Source organism: Symphodus melops (assembly GCF_947650265.1).
Source record: "Symphodus melops genome assembly, chromosome: 5".
NCBI lineage: Eukaryota > Metazoa > Chordata > Actinopteri > Labriformes > Labridae > Symphodus > Symphodus melops.
In genome coordinates, this window is record NC_136695.1 from 20,904,558 (window position 1) to 20,917,218 (window position 12,661).

General features: G+C 43.0%; 1 protein-coding gene across 1 annotated transcript; it reads right to left on the minus strand.

Annotated features, from left to right (window-relative positions):
- Positions 1-6,229: 6,229 nt before the first annotated feature.
- crabp2a (cellular retinoic acid binding protein 2, a) lies at positions 6,230-11,547 on the minus strand. The gene is made up of 4 exons (XM_079344178.1): positions 11,251-11,547; positions 8,073-8,251; positions 7,351-7,467; positions 6,230-6,903 (listed from the first exon to the last, which is right to left on the minus strand). The coding sequence occupies exons 1-4, from the start codon at positions 11,330-11,332 to the stop codon at positions 6,853-6,855; spliced, it is 429 nt and encodes a 142-aa protein (XP_079200304.1). The 5' UTR covers positions 11,333-11,547; the 3' UTR covers positions 6,230-6,852.
- Between the last annotated feature and the right edge of the window lie 1,114 nt (positions 11,548-12,661).

The following is a 12,661-nucleotide window of genomic DNA, read 5'->3' on the forward strand; positions in this document are numbered from 1 at the left end:
ACACATTCCTGTGTATGTACACCCTTTCAAGATTTTTATTAAACCGTTATAACTGGAACCTGCGACTCTTGCGTGATTCACACATTCACACCAGTGGTGGTTGGATTTTTTTCTGAACACAAGTTTTGAGAGAAGCCTCAGTCAGCTGATCTTTCTTTTAATATCAATGAGAGCAAAAGGTAATGAGTGTTCAGTAATTGACCTCTGTCTCTCCATTAGTGCTCCTACAGTTACTGCCTCAATGACATTGGACTCAATCAGTGTCCTTGCATTTAGTGCCATGCATTTCTTGGCACTAACCTTTTCTGCTTTCTGTTTTCCTCATTTGAAAAAAAAAATCTCATATTACTGATACAATAAGAAACACTGACTTTTTGACAATTGAATTGACCCATATTTTTGGCCTCTTTTGACAGGTCGCTTTTGTACCTTGACTCGCATGTTGTCTTGCAAATGCATGTTTGGTCAGATGCGCTAGCTCACATGCAAACAAATCCATGGTCACTGTACACAACTGCAGATTACTGCAAAGAGGTGGAGCTGGAACCTAAGCCAAGACCCACACACACATACACACATATACAGACAGAATGTTTCACACCAGCTGGAGCTATGCAAGAGCCCATTAACGTCAGACATTAAATCGAACTTTGCAAAGTCACGCTGTTTTTACAACACAACTTCAATTGATGCAGAGTAGTTTTCTTTTATTCCCTCCCAAAACCACTCCTGTACAGCGGTATGAATATAGATGCTTTCTTGTTTTACAGTCTCTGCAAGAGAAGATACGTCAGACTTCAGGGTTTTAGAGCACAGTATTTATGCAATGCATCTTTCTTGTTAACTCCTTATTGTGCATAGAGATGAGGATGAAAGTATAAAATGTACCACCATAAAATATACAGAGATAAGTGTGAGCTTTATTCAAGTCAGCTGCAAAGCTTTTATGTTTAATAGATGTTAAAAGAAAAGCAAATAGACATTTAAGAATGAGGAGCAAAGGAATGCCTGCTGGGCGTGCTACATTAGTTGGCATGTCCTTGAGATATTTTGCCTGTTGGATGATCAGTATTTCAGCGTCACACATAGAGCTTGGCTTTGTGGATGGATAGATGGGGGGCAGTAGGAGACTATAGCACTAGTGTGTTACTGTCATCAGTGCAGCACTGTAGATGTGATTTGTGAGTAAGGTAGACGGTAGTGGCAGTGTAGTGTTAGCAGACTAGCCTGTTTTCTATCTGTCATCAGGTGCGTCTGCAGTGTCACTCCTGTTTGGTTTGGCAGGAGCTGTGCCAAAATGACCTTGAGCTATCATGTGGATTTTCTGTCAGGGTTCTGTTCTCACTCGATTCCCATGAAAAGTACACGCCTTTGCTTTTTCAAAAAATGCAAGTGTGTTTGCAGGAAATGCATGCCAGTAGGCTTTTTGTGTGTGTGTTTTTTGTTTTTTTTTACAAGGTGTGTTTCCTCCACCCCTGCTTCCCAAAATCCTCTGCAACCAATCAACCCACACCAGAGCTCACCACAGCCAGCGCTAACACTGTGTCCAGCAATGACATGCTGGCCTGTGGTATGCTTTGGCCTGGCAGCCGTCTGGAGCTGGTCAAATGAGGAAAGAGCTGCAGAGAGGGATGGAAGAAAATAAGCAAAAGAAAGAGGAGATGATAAACTGGGCCTCATGTTTGCAGAAATCAAAAGCAGTCCCTTTAAAACGGCAACTTACCGGTACTTTATTTCTCTTATTTTATCCCCGTTTGAAGATTTTTGTAACATTTGTTTTCCTTCTGTTTAGTCCTATGTAAAGGACAGTAGTAACAGCGGGTGTACTTATTTCACTAAACATGTCATGGGTGAAATGGCCATTCGCTTGCATGTGTGTGACTGAGTATGAACTGACAGTGAGCTGACCTTATGAAAAATAAAGGATGAGTCATAGAGTTCTGACAGCTGATCACACTGGCATCTTTTGGTAATTCACATGTTGCGATTGTGGTCTATCAGTGTACTGATGGTGCACTTCTACACCCTGTCAAAGAGTCCATCCTTGCATCCTCCATCACCATAAATAATTGTACGCTGCTGCCATTGTAAACAAAAAAGACAAATTGCAGGGTACCATTCTCTCCAAAGTGATTGGTAGGATGCTGTTATCCATCCAGGACCTGTAAACCTTAAAGAGACAGAGAGCAGATTGTGGAAACTTTTTTGCGATGCTCCCCTGTGGAGGAGGAGGCTGCAATCCATCAGGAACAAAACTTTACACCACGAAAACTGCTTCTTCTAGAATACAGCTTATTGAACAAAGCTGTGCAGCTGGTCTTCACCATATACGCTTCAAACAGCTGTCAGTATGTTACATCATCCCTTTTCTTTTACTTTTTTCTCTTTACATGGCACTTATTTTTACATTGCATACAGTGTACTTTTTTTTTACTCCTTCCTTGGTAAATATTTTCTATATATTTGTTTCTTTAATGTGGATATCAATTATATTGCACTTATTCTAATATTTCTTTATATTTCTTAATTTTTCTATTTAGCATTTATGCATCTTGTCTTGAAATATTTAAGTAAAAATCATTGCTTCTCCCACACACTGCCTCTTTATCCTAGTCAGTCTTTTCCCAGTATCTTCCATCTTTTCATCATCTCCCTCAGTCTATCCAGAGGTCACCGTCGGAGTCTGTAATTAGATTTATCATTAAATCTGTCATCCCTACAAAGACCTCATTCAGCCTACCTCTGCTATACTGTAAGATCATTGTCTTGGAGGGTGATGATCATGCAGAGCAGATGATCAGATACTGTTTCAGTATCAGTTCAGTGACTCTCACCACTGAACTTGGCAGTTGGCAAATTACATAATCAAACTTCAAGCTCACTTCTCTCGATGTGGAAAGGTCCTCTTATTAAAATTAGACAAGGAAGTTAAAAGGAAGCTTTCGTCCTTACCTAACCAGTCTCTGACTCGGTGTTTCCATTTCACTCCTCTTTCATTTTGATTTTCCCTCATGGAAGAATCCTCTTCCCAGAGGAGATTTTATGAGCATGGTTTGAGCGTCCTGTGGCTCTTTGTGCCAATGTGCCAACCATATTCTGGTGATTCCCAAATGTCTTCCCGTGACCTTTACTGAATACCTTCCACACACTCTCATGTCTTTCCTTTGCCTTATGAACCCTTCTGTCTGACCGGGAAAAGAGAGGAAAATCGAAAGATAATTTGATTTGATATGTAGAACTTAGTTACTTTGTGTACAAGAGAGAATGCATTGAATTGGGCTGTTTCAGTGGTTCTTCTTTTTTTGGTAATTTACCTCTTTCCCTACAGTAAAGCAGTAAAAATACAAGTTATACAATGTGAGAGCTGTTGTGTGGGTGGGTGTGTGTGTGTGTGTGTGTGGGTGTGTGTGTGTGTGCATGCTTGTGTTTGTGCGTGCGGGGTGCCCTCGTATACTATTTTTGACCAATGTTTTACAAGTGGCCCCCGCTGGTTCCTGGGTGGTCTAATTGTGTTTGCCACAAGAGATTGGTGCACTTTACCACAGTGCGTGTGACTGTTTGATGTATCAGTTTGTGTGTGTGGGTGTAAATCAATATCCTGGAGGGTGGCGGTACAGTATGTGAGGGTGTTTAATGATACTCTGCTGTCATCACACTGTCACATAGATGTTCTTTTTTATGAATGTGTGCAACTTCAGAACATTACCGGAGGTATGGAGGCTCATTTTTTTCTCATCATGCCACCCCCCCCACCCCCCGCCCCCCCCCCCCCCCCCCCCCCCCCCCTGCAAGGCATTGTCCTGCAAACCCTTCTAATACTTCACTACCTAACCCAGAATGCACTTGACCTTCTTGGCAGTAATTGCTTCCACCAGATCACAAATCACTTGTCTTGACTTTTGTGACATACTCTGCCGTATAAGTATGCAGACATGTACACACACTGCACCCCTCCCTGCACATAATTCATCTGTCAAGCTGTAACCTGACTCAGCCGTGGCTGCTGGGCACCTAAACTAACCTGCTCTCACAAACCGTCACCAGCAGCACGACTGGTTGCTGTGCAAATGCCTGTGGTTACCTTGTTACAGGTTACAGGTTACAAGGATATCAAATTGCTGCTGCTTAATTGCGATAGATGAAGTGCATTTGTTTTTCATAGCAAATGTCTTCACCTTACAGGGTTTTTTATTTTTATTTTATTGGTATATATATTTGTATTTTACAGTTTCTACACAGTGAGGCTGCTGGTTTGCTTACAGGCAATTTATGAGCGAGGTTAAGATGCCGATCTGCCTTCTGTTCCTTGTTACACTTTCTGCAAAGCTGGCAACATGCAGGGATAACGATGCAGTCAGGAAGCCAGGGCAGATTTTTAACTTTGTTCTTGTTTTTTAGACCTTTTGGTGCTACATCTTTCAGGATCTTTGTGCACCATGAGGTTTATTTATTAACCTTTTGGGTGAGCCACAACAGTGTTTTATGAGCTACATGTACAGTGTGAGTGTTTGATGGTATGTGTTAAGAGTTCCCAGAATGTGCGCTATTAGTTTGGTATGTGATTATTGTGTGTGTGTGTGTTTTTTTTTTTTAAGGGGGTCCGGTGCTGGTCGGGCGTTTTGAAGGGGGCCAGGCAGCTGTCTTTTACTGCCCCAGGGGGTAATAAACAGTGAGGAAGGGGTGGTTATTTACCCCTTTTTATTAGGGCAGGAGGCAGAGAACGGTACTTTATTGAGGTCACACTCTAACTACGCACAGCTGTAGGGCAAACAGAATAATAAAAAAGAGATAGTTGGTAAAAAAAAAAAAAAAAAGTTTCAGCATCAATAAATTCCTCTCTCAGGAATCCCTCTCTATCTCGTTTTTACTTGTCTAACTGTATAGTGTGTGTGTGTGTTGGTGTGAATGAAATGGGGCTCATCCATCTTTCTCTCACTTTTTCATTTCCAGGTCCTTTAACAGCCGCCTGCTTCTTGTTAAGGATACGCTGTGCTACAGTATGTACAACTCCTGTTTGAACAATGTCAATCAACTGTACCCTGTAATCCAATTGGCATTTCCTGCCATTTAAGATATGCCCCTTAGTCAGTTAATATTCGATGATTGACCAGGAAGTAGTTCTCAGTCCAAAGTGACCCTTCCTAAAATAGTCTGAAGTTCTCCATCCCTGTCAACAAAAAAGCAAATGTTTCATAAATTAAGATATTTAAAGGGGCAGGCTGTGCAATGAACAGATTGGTGCCACTCTCGTGTCTGCACCGTCACTATAGTATATTGAAAACTAAAGGCAGCTAAATGTTAGCTTAGCTTAGCATTAAGATTGGGAACAGAAAGAAATGGCTATCCTGCTTACCAGCATCTCTTCATGTAACAAATCCACATCTTACATAGAGTATACTTGGATGATATAGAAATGTTACCATTACATATGAATTGTTCCCATTTTTAAGAGGTTCCATTTGTACTATTTTTGAGGCCATGTATATTTTTCAAACAAACAAGTAAGTAAATGTTCCCAGCTAAGAAATAGTCCAGTACATCAACCAGTATAAAGCAGCTTCTTATATTTTTTAGACTGGTTTTTCTTTCTTTTTTTGAAATGTGTCTTCTACTTTACTTATCCCCTTTATCAGATAGGACAGAAGAGAGACATGATATACTGGCATGTGAGAGTGGAGGATGACAAGCAGCTGACTATGATTTTCAATGAATTAGATAATTAGGAGATAAGGCATTGATAAGTGAGCTGTAGGTTTGGCAGGAGGCCTTTTTTTCCTTTTTGAACTGTGCCAGGTTAGCTTATTCCGTTTCCAGTCTTTTTCAAAAGCTATGCTAATAGGCTCGCTCTTGTCAAGAAAGTAAACACTACATTTTTTAAGTCTAGCAGCCTTCAAACATTTCCCAGACAAATATGAACCATAATAACAGCAATGGAAATAGAACCAAAACCGAGCAAAGGAAATGAGGATAAATGGCCCTCAGATTCTTGAAAAAAATATGAAAAAGTGAAGTGGATGAAGAGACAGAGGGATAGAGAAGGACTGAAAGGGAGGGGACAGAACAGTTATTCTAGTTGCAGACAGCTGACAGAAAGCCTAAAAAAAGATGGAGCCATCTACTGTGCGCATATTCCACAGCTACACTCACAATCCATAAAGCATATGCACAGCTAAATGCTAATGGTTTTCCAAACACGAGGGCCAACATTTGATGCCAAACTGAAGTCATATCATGCTTTATTGTTTTCCCATAGAAATTGAAGTTTCCTAGGATCATATTTCATATAAAAAGGACACAAAGTAAAAACTTTAGCTGTACTGTATCAGACTCCTAGTGTAGTAATAAATATAAAATGGGGCTGTGAAATAGAAAAGGTTAAGTTGTGGGGCTACAGGATGAAAAAGAAGGGACACATTAAAAACTGACCTGAAACTTGAAGAGCTCAAATATTGGTTTACATATCTACAAAGTACAAATATACTCTCGCTCCTCTTCTGCTGCCACACACACACACACACACACACACACACACACACACACACACTCACATATGCACAATGCCAAATGAAAAGGCTGACATTCAGAAGATCCAACATACAAAGTGACACGTTTAAAACACAGCTGGGCACATTTGAAGCAGCGGAGTCAGACAGCTAAGACCATTGTGATGATATAATGTGTTACATAGTTGATACATTTACCACACTAACAACGTAGGGAAGCTAACAGAGATACTGAAACTACACACTGCTATCTCTTAGCACTGGCTTTACAGTGCAGTGTTGTGACGCAAGTGGTGAAGCAGGACAGCAGGATGGCTGGAAGGACGATGAGTGGGAGAAGTGCTCTTGTTTACTGTCGTTCATAGACTCTGGTGCATACCACATCGTCCGCTTTCATGGTCTGAAAAGAAAGAAGATTGTGGATGTTATTTTTGACACGACAAGCACTAAAACAAGTTATCCACAGTTTAATCATTTTAGTTCCCTCTAAAACTCCAAATAGAACTATTTTCAATGTACCCAATGCGTTCAATGTGCAAAAGTAAAAGACCCTGCAGAGACACTGGACATTATGTGTAAGGAGGAAACTTTATGGATGTCTGATTTTTATGGAATCACAGTTTGATGTAAAACACATTGTCTGTACTAAATATAAAGTGATTTCAAACTTCTGCAAAACGTTTTTTCCCACCATGTCTTCATCAAAAACATTTACTCACTCCTCTTTTCTTCCTCAGCTACAGATATAGCTAACCTTACAGTAGTTACCAAAGTGACAACAAACAGTCTGAGTGTAGCTGACATGTGTTTTCAGGACTAGGGAGATAGCAAGTATGTTGTGCTTTACCAGGATCAGCTTGCCATCATTAGTGATCTCCCGGGTCCAAGACGTCTTCGGACCTTCTCCTTTCTGAAGAGTCTGCTCACAGCTGATCTTGTTGTCAGTTTCCCAAAGTGGAAGACTCTGAGGAGACGGAGACGAAGGAAAACCGTGAGACACGTTTTGCACATTCTTGGGTAAAAAGAAAAAAAAATGGATACACACATTTATATTAAAGGAAATTGGACATAATGAGAGGGCGGCTAATTGAAATAAAAACAAAGATGGAGCAGCACGGTCAATGAGAGGTGATAACTTGTGATGCACTCATCGTTATAGAGCAGTGCGCTGGCTGCTTGCATATGTTTGCTTTAGAGATGGCCAAACAGAGGCCTTCTTTGGGGGGGGAAAGGGAAGCAACGAGGAGAAGCAGAAAGGGAAAGAGGGCAGGAAAGGCCATTAAGGGGGAATGAAGGGAAGATAGGAAGTTTAAAGGGTTCGTAAAGAGTGTGGAAAAACATAATGTAGCATGATAGGCCTTCAGAGACAAAGGGTGGGGTCAAGATATGCTATCAGACCAAATATGATGAAAAGCCAATTTAAACAGATTGATGTAATGTGGTTAACTCCCTCTCCATACCCCCATTTCTTCTCTGCGTGTGTGTTGCCTTTGCGGTTGTGTGTGTTTGTTGTGCAAAGAAAGGAAAGGGGGGGAAAAAAGAGTTAGCCTAAGAACAAGTGCTATGTACCGTGCAGGGACGCCCGTCCACTGTGGCCTCATTGAACTCCTGCCCCACGGTGAAGGTGATGTTAGTGGTGCGGACTGTGGTCGAAGTTTTAATGTTCAACGTCTCTCCGTCTTGTTTAATCTCCACAAGAGGCTTGGCTGCTGCCTTTACCGCAATCATACGCAGCATCATGTTCACGTCTACAAAAACAAGAAGAGAGAAAAACAAGGACGTCAGGGCAAAACGTTTTTTCGTGCGTCGTTACAGCTACATGAGAAAATACTCCCAAGCAACAAGTGAAGACTTTTCTAGTTCACCCACTCAGTTCACAAGAAATGCATTTTATTTGAGTAGCAGTGTAGGTTTAATTGGATCCACCCCGAAGGAGCAGAGCCAATTAAACAAATGTTTGCAAAATGATCCAAACCCACAAGCCTTAGACTTTGTGGTTTAGATGTTTGTTCACAGCCTCCTCGTGCACACTCAGGGTAACAGGAGCAGTCTTCCACTGCACAACTCTGTCCAATAATGATGACAGAGGAAACTTTGAGGTCATACGATAAAAGCATGCCCAGCACATCTGCATTCCACCCACACTTAATCATCATCATCATCACACACACACACACACACGCACAAAGTTCTACACACATAAGAATTAATGATTCATAGGTTCTGCAATGCAACCAGCAATGGAACATTCTCTTTCTTTATTTTCACTATTTTTGGGCAATTTGCCTTTACTGATAGCACAGCTACAGAGTGGCTGGACTTGTGGGGGAGACAGAGTAGCAGATGACATGCAAACAGCATCAAGATCCGGAGTTGAACCTGTGACCTGTGCTGCGAGGACTGTAGCCTCTGTACATTTGGCACCTGCTCTACTGACTGAGTTAAAGCAGCGCCCCATTTTTTTTTAATAGTACACTTAAAATTCTAGTGTTGAAGTAAAACTGATGATCCAGTGTGGGGGAAAAGAATTGGTGGGGGGTGGGGGGCAGACAGGCTAAGGGGGAAGCAGTGGTCTGTGTGTGGTGTGTGAAGATCTCTGTCCAAGTGTTAGGGGAAGTGTGTGTTCATCTTCCAGTGTGTATCTGCCACCGCCGAGTTGGGTTTCGCACTTCTCACCTCTCACACATTCCCACCTGTCACCAAGGGTAAATATATACACATGGAGAAACACACAGTCATTCAGCGTGCATCAGGTTGTCCAGGCTGCACACTGTATGTCTCCTGCACACGAGGAGTACGGTGTGTGTTCGCATTGTCATCTTCTCAGTAAGTGCCGAGCAAGCTGCTTTGTGCGAAACTCATCGTGTGACATCACCATTTAACAGCAACACTACTTTATTGAGCGTCATTTTTTTTAACTTATTTCATTTAGTGGACCAACGTCTTTTATTGTCTCGCAGATATGAATTCACAAGAAAGATATATATTTTGTTATTGGCGGCAGAGACAGGTTTACAGCAGGAATTATTGGTCAAGTCAAGTATCTGGAGAAGGAATTGCTATCAATTTTAAGACGTTTTTAAAGAAAAGTTGACCCAGACTTGATTTATCCAGTTTAAAAATGTTATCGGTTTTGTGACTTTTCTCTATGTTATACCGTTTGCCATTTTAACCACAGTAGCACACTTTTGTCTAAGAGAGCAGATGAAAATAATTCACAGATCTGCTGATAATAGAAAATATTTTTTATGTAAATGTTGATAAAGATCCTTTTTTTTTAATAAAAAAAACTGCAAAAAAACTCCTCCAAAAAATATGTATTTTTCAGGCAACATGTGGACCATCAGGCGTGAAGTGACTTCTCTATCTCAGACTCAGTCAAGTCAAGTGCTGGCCTTTAGACCCTTTCAGAGATATGAGGGGGAAATCTTATCAAGTTACTGAAAGTTTTTTTGGTTTTTTTTCTTCTCGAATTTACTAATAACCTGAACAGACTTTTGCCAAACTGTGACCAAGATGCTTAAATTCACACAGGTCTGGTCACATGGACAGAAACACACACACACACATAAGGACAGATAGACGGACAGAGGGTCAGGGTCAGATGTCAAAGAGCAGAGGGCAGAGGAAGCATTTGGGACACAGAGAGATGAGGGAAGAGGGGAGGCGATCAGGAGTGTGAAAAAGAAGAGAGGATAGACGGCCAGAGGAGGCTGCTGGGTGCTGACAGGCTGCATACAGCTGGGTTGTACCCCCCACCGCGACCAAGGACCATTCCTCTCTGTCAGTCAAGCCAATGCAGAGGTAGATAGGAAAGTGTACCCTGATACCTGTGGTGGGGAATTTTACTAGAAACTACTGTACATGTGTCTTGTTGACATGTTTGCCTCTTTATAGCCACCATCCTACTTCATGTCTCTGACATACCTGCACACACTCAAAGAGAAAGTGCTTTAAAGGGTCCATTTGAAGACATGTTAAAAGTCCTACTTGTGGATCACTCTAACAGTCTAAACTCCTTCAAAGTGATGATGCGCCTGGATTGAGAACAATTGTGGCATTTAGCAGTTATGCATTGTGTGTGATTGTGCACTCTCATCCCTCCGTGTGCGTTAACGTGATGATGTGATTTCCAGGTGCGCAATGGCTAGTCTTTTAATGGGAATTGGCTACTGATGACTGAAGAGTTTTGCACGCGCACATGCAAGGAAACACACAAGCACACACGACCAGACTCTAAATGAACCACAAGTGGGAATCTCCGCAGCAGGTGTTTGTCCTTTTTCCCGGACTGTCACTTCAGATAACGATGCGACTCTCCTGCGCGCGCGCACACGCGCACACACACACACACACGCGCGCGCTCTCTCTCTCCCTCTCTCTCTCTTTCTGGCTGTGGCACAGACAGATGTGCTGCCGTTTGTCTCTATTGTGTTCGCGGGGAAGGCCAAAGGGGGAGATGAGAGGAAGAAGGGTGAAGCTGGCTGTGGGCCAAACACTGTATTTTGGGTTGTGCAAAATGACAAAGACCCCCCACCAATGCGGGACAGGGGGTGAGCCTCGCTGGTGGACGGACACATAGGAAGATTTGACCTACAATGTGCTGAGAAAGCTACAGTTTGAGCTGACAAATCTGATCTGTGTCATTACACAGAGAAACGAAAGCTGCACAAGAAACCATCTGCGCTGAGGAATGTGACAAGATGCAATGGGTAGGCCTTGTTGGTTATTTTTGTTTTTCACTTACTGAGCTTTTTTAATAGTTCCTCGAAGTTTTCAGAACTCTTCATCTCCCAGGTGCCAGAGAAATCAGGAATTTTCCGCTCCATTTTAGTCTGCAGGTATTTGCGGGTTAATTGAGGTAAACTGCCAGGTCCAAGTGCGCGTCTTGCGTCAAAAAGCCTTCAGATGTCCCTTATGAGTCTGTTCTTGGTTTGTGAGCACACCAGATGGTTTAATCAGCCTCTCCGGTTACTTCTGCTCTCCTCTCGGGATGAATGACCGACTGACAGAGCTCCTATCTTACCTATGTGCCGGTGCTCGAGAAAGCGGCTGCGCTATGAATGGCATAGGAGGCAGAGGTACTTGGGTAGTGACGCTACCGCCCCTTTCTTTACGGACACGCCCAACAGGCCTGGAGAACACAAGCAAACGTTTACAGTGCCTCGACCTGGCCACGCCCCTGTAGACAACATTTGCGCTTCAGCTTCACATGCTGCCATCGTTTGGAGACGCCTATCCTCCACGAGCGTATCTGGAGTGCGCCAGACTGGCCGCACCCTGATGGTTCAGTGCGCACTGGAGAAACCCTGCAAGATTTGCAAAGATATTATATAAAACGATGAGCTGTAACATGTTTCGCCACGTGTAGTGTAGTTAATTGCTCGGTGAAATAATCGACTTCAATGCGGACAACAATAGAAGTGTAAAACAAGGTGGGTGTCAGCCAGACAAGACGGTCTGTTGACAGAACATGTTTTCTTGGCAGGGTGGTGCGAAGGAAGAACCATTCAGCTGCCAGACTGGCAGTCTGAAAAGATGGCAGAGCTGGTGTGTGTATTAGTGAGAGAGGTAATAGAAGGTGTTTTTTGTGAGGAAAGAGATTGAGAGGCCAAGTTCACCCCAGCCCCCTGTGTGCCAAGGCGCTGTGTCATAAAAATAAAAGTGGTTGTAATGGGATACAGCTTCTGGCCGAGACCGGTGGGGCTATCCGTTTAACGGGGTCTGCGTCAGAGGAGAAACACCGAGTTAAATAAGAGTTGGGGTTGGTGCAGGTCGGCAGAGTCTTCTCACAGAGTTTGCCACCCACCCTCCCCGCTGCTCGGGCGGAAGAAAGAGGAGGAGGAGACGCGGCGGCATTCGGAACAGCGCGTCAGACGGGCCAGTATGGCAGGGTCAGGGGCCCGCAGGGTCGGAGGTAGTTCCACAGAGAAAGGGCACACTCACACACACTGTGTGTGTGTGCGCGCACGCGCTGATGATGGATGGTATCGGGACAAAGCCGACGTTAACTATTGACTCTTGATGGATGATCCCATCCGCTACACTGCATGGCGAATTAGTGTGAGGTAAACCGGGAGTGGGGGGCGGGGGGGATAGTTTGTAATGCACACCCAGATAAAACACCGAGTCAGTGTTAAACTTAATAAAAAGACAGT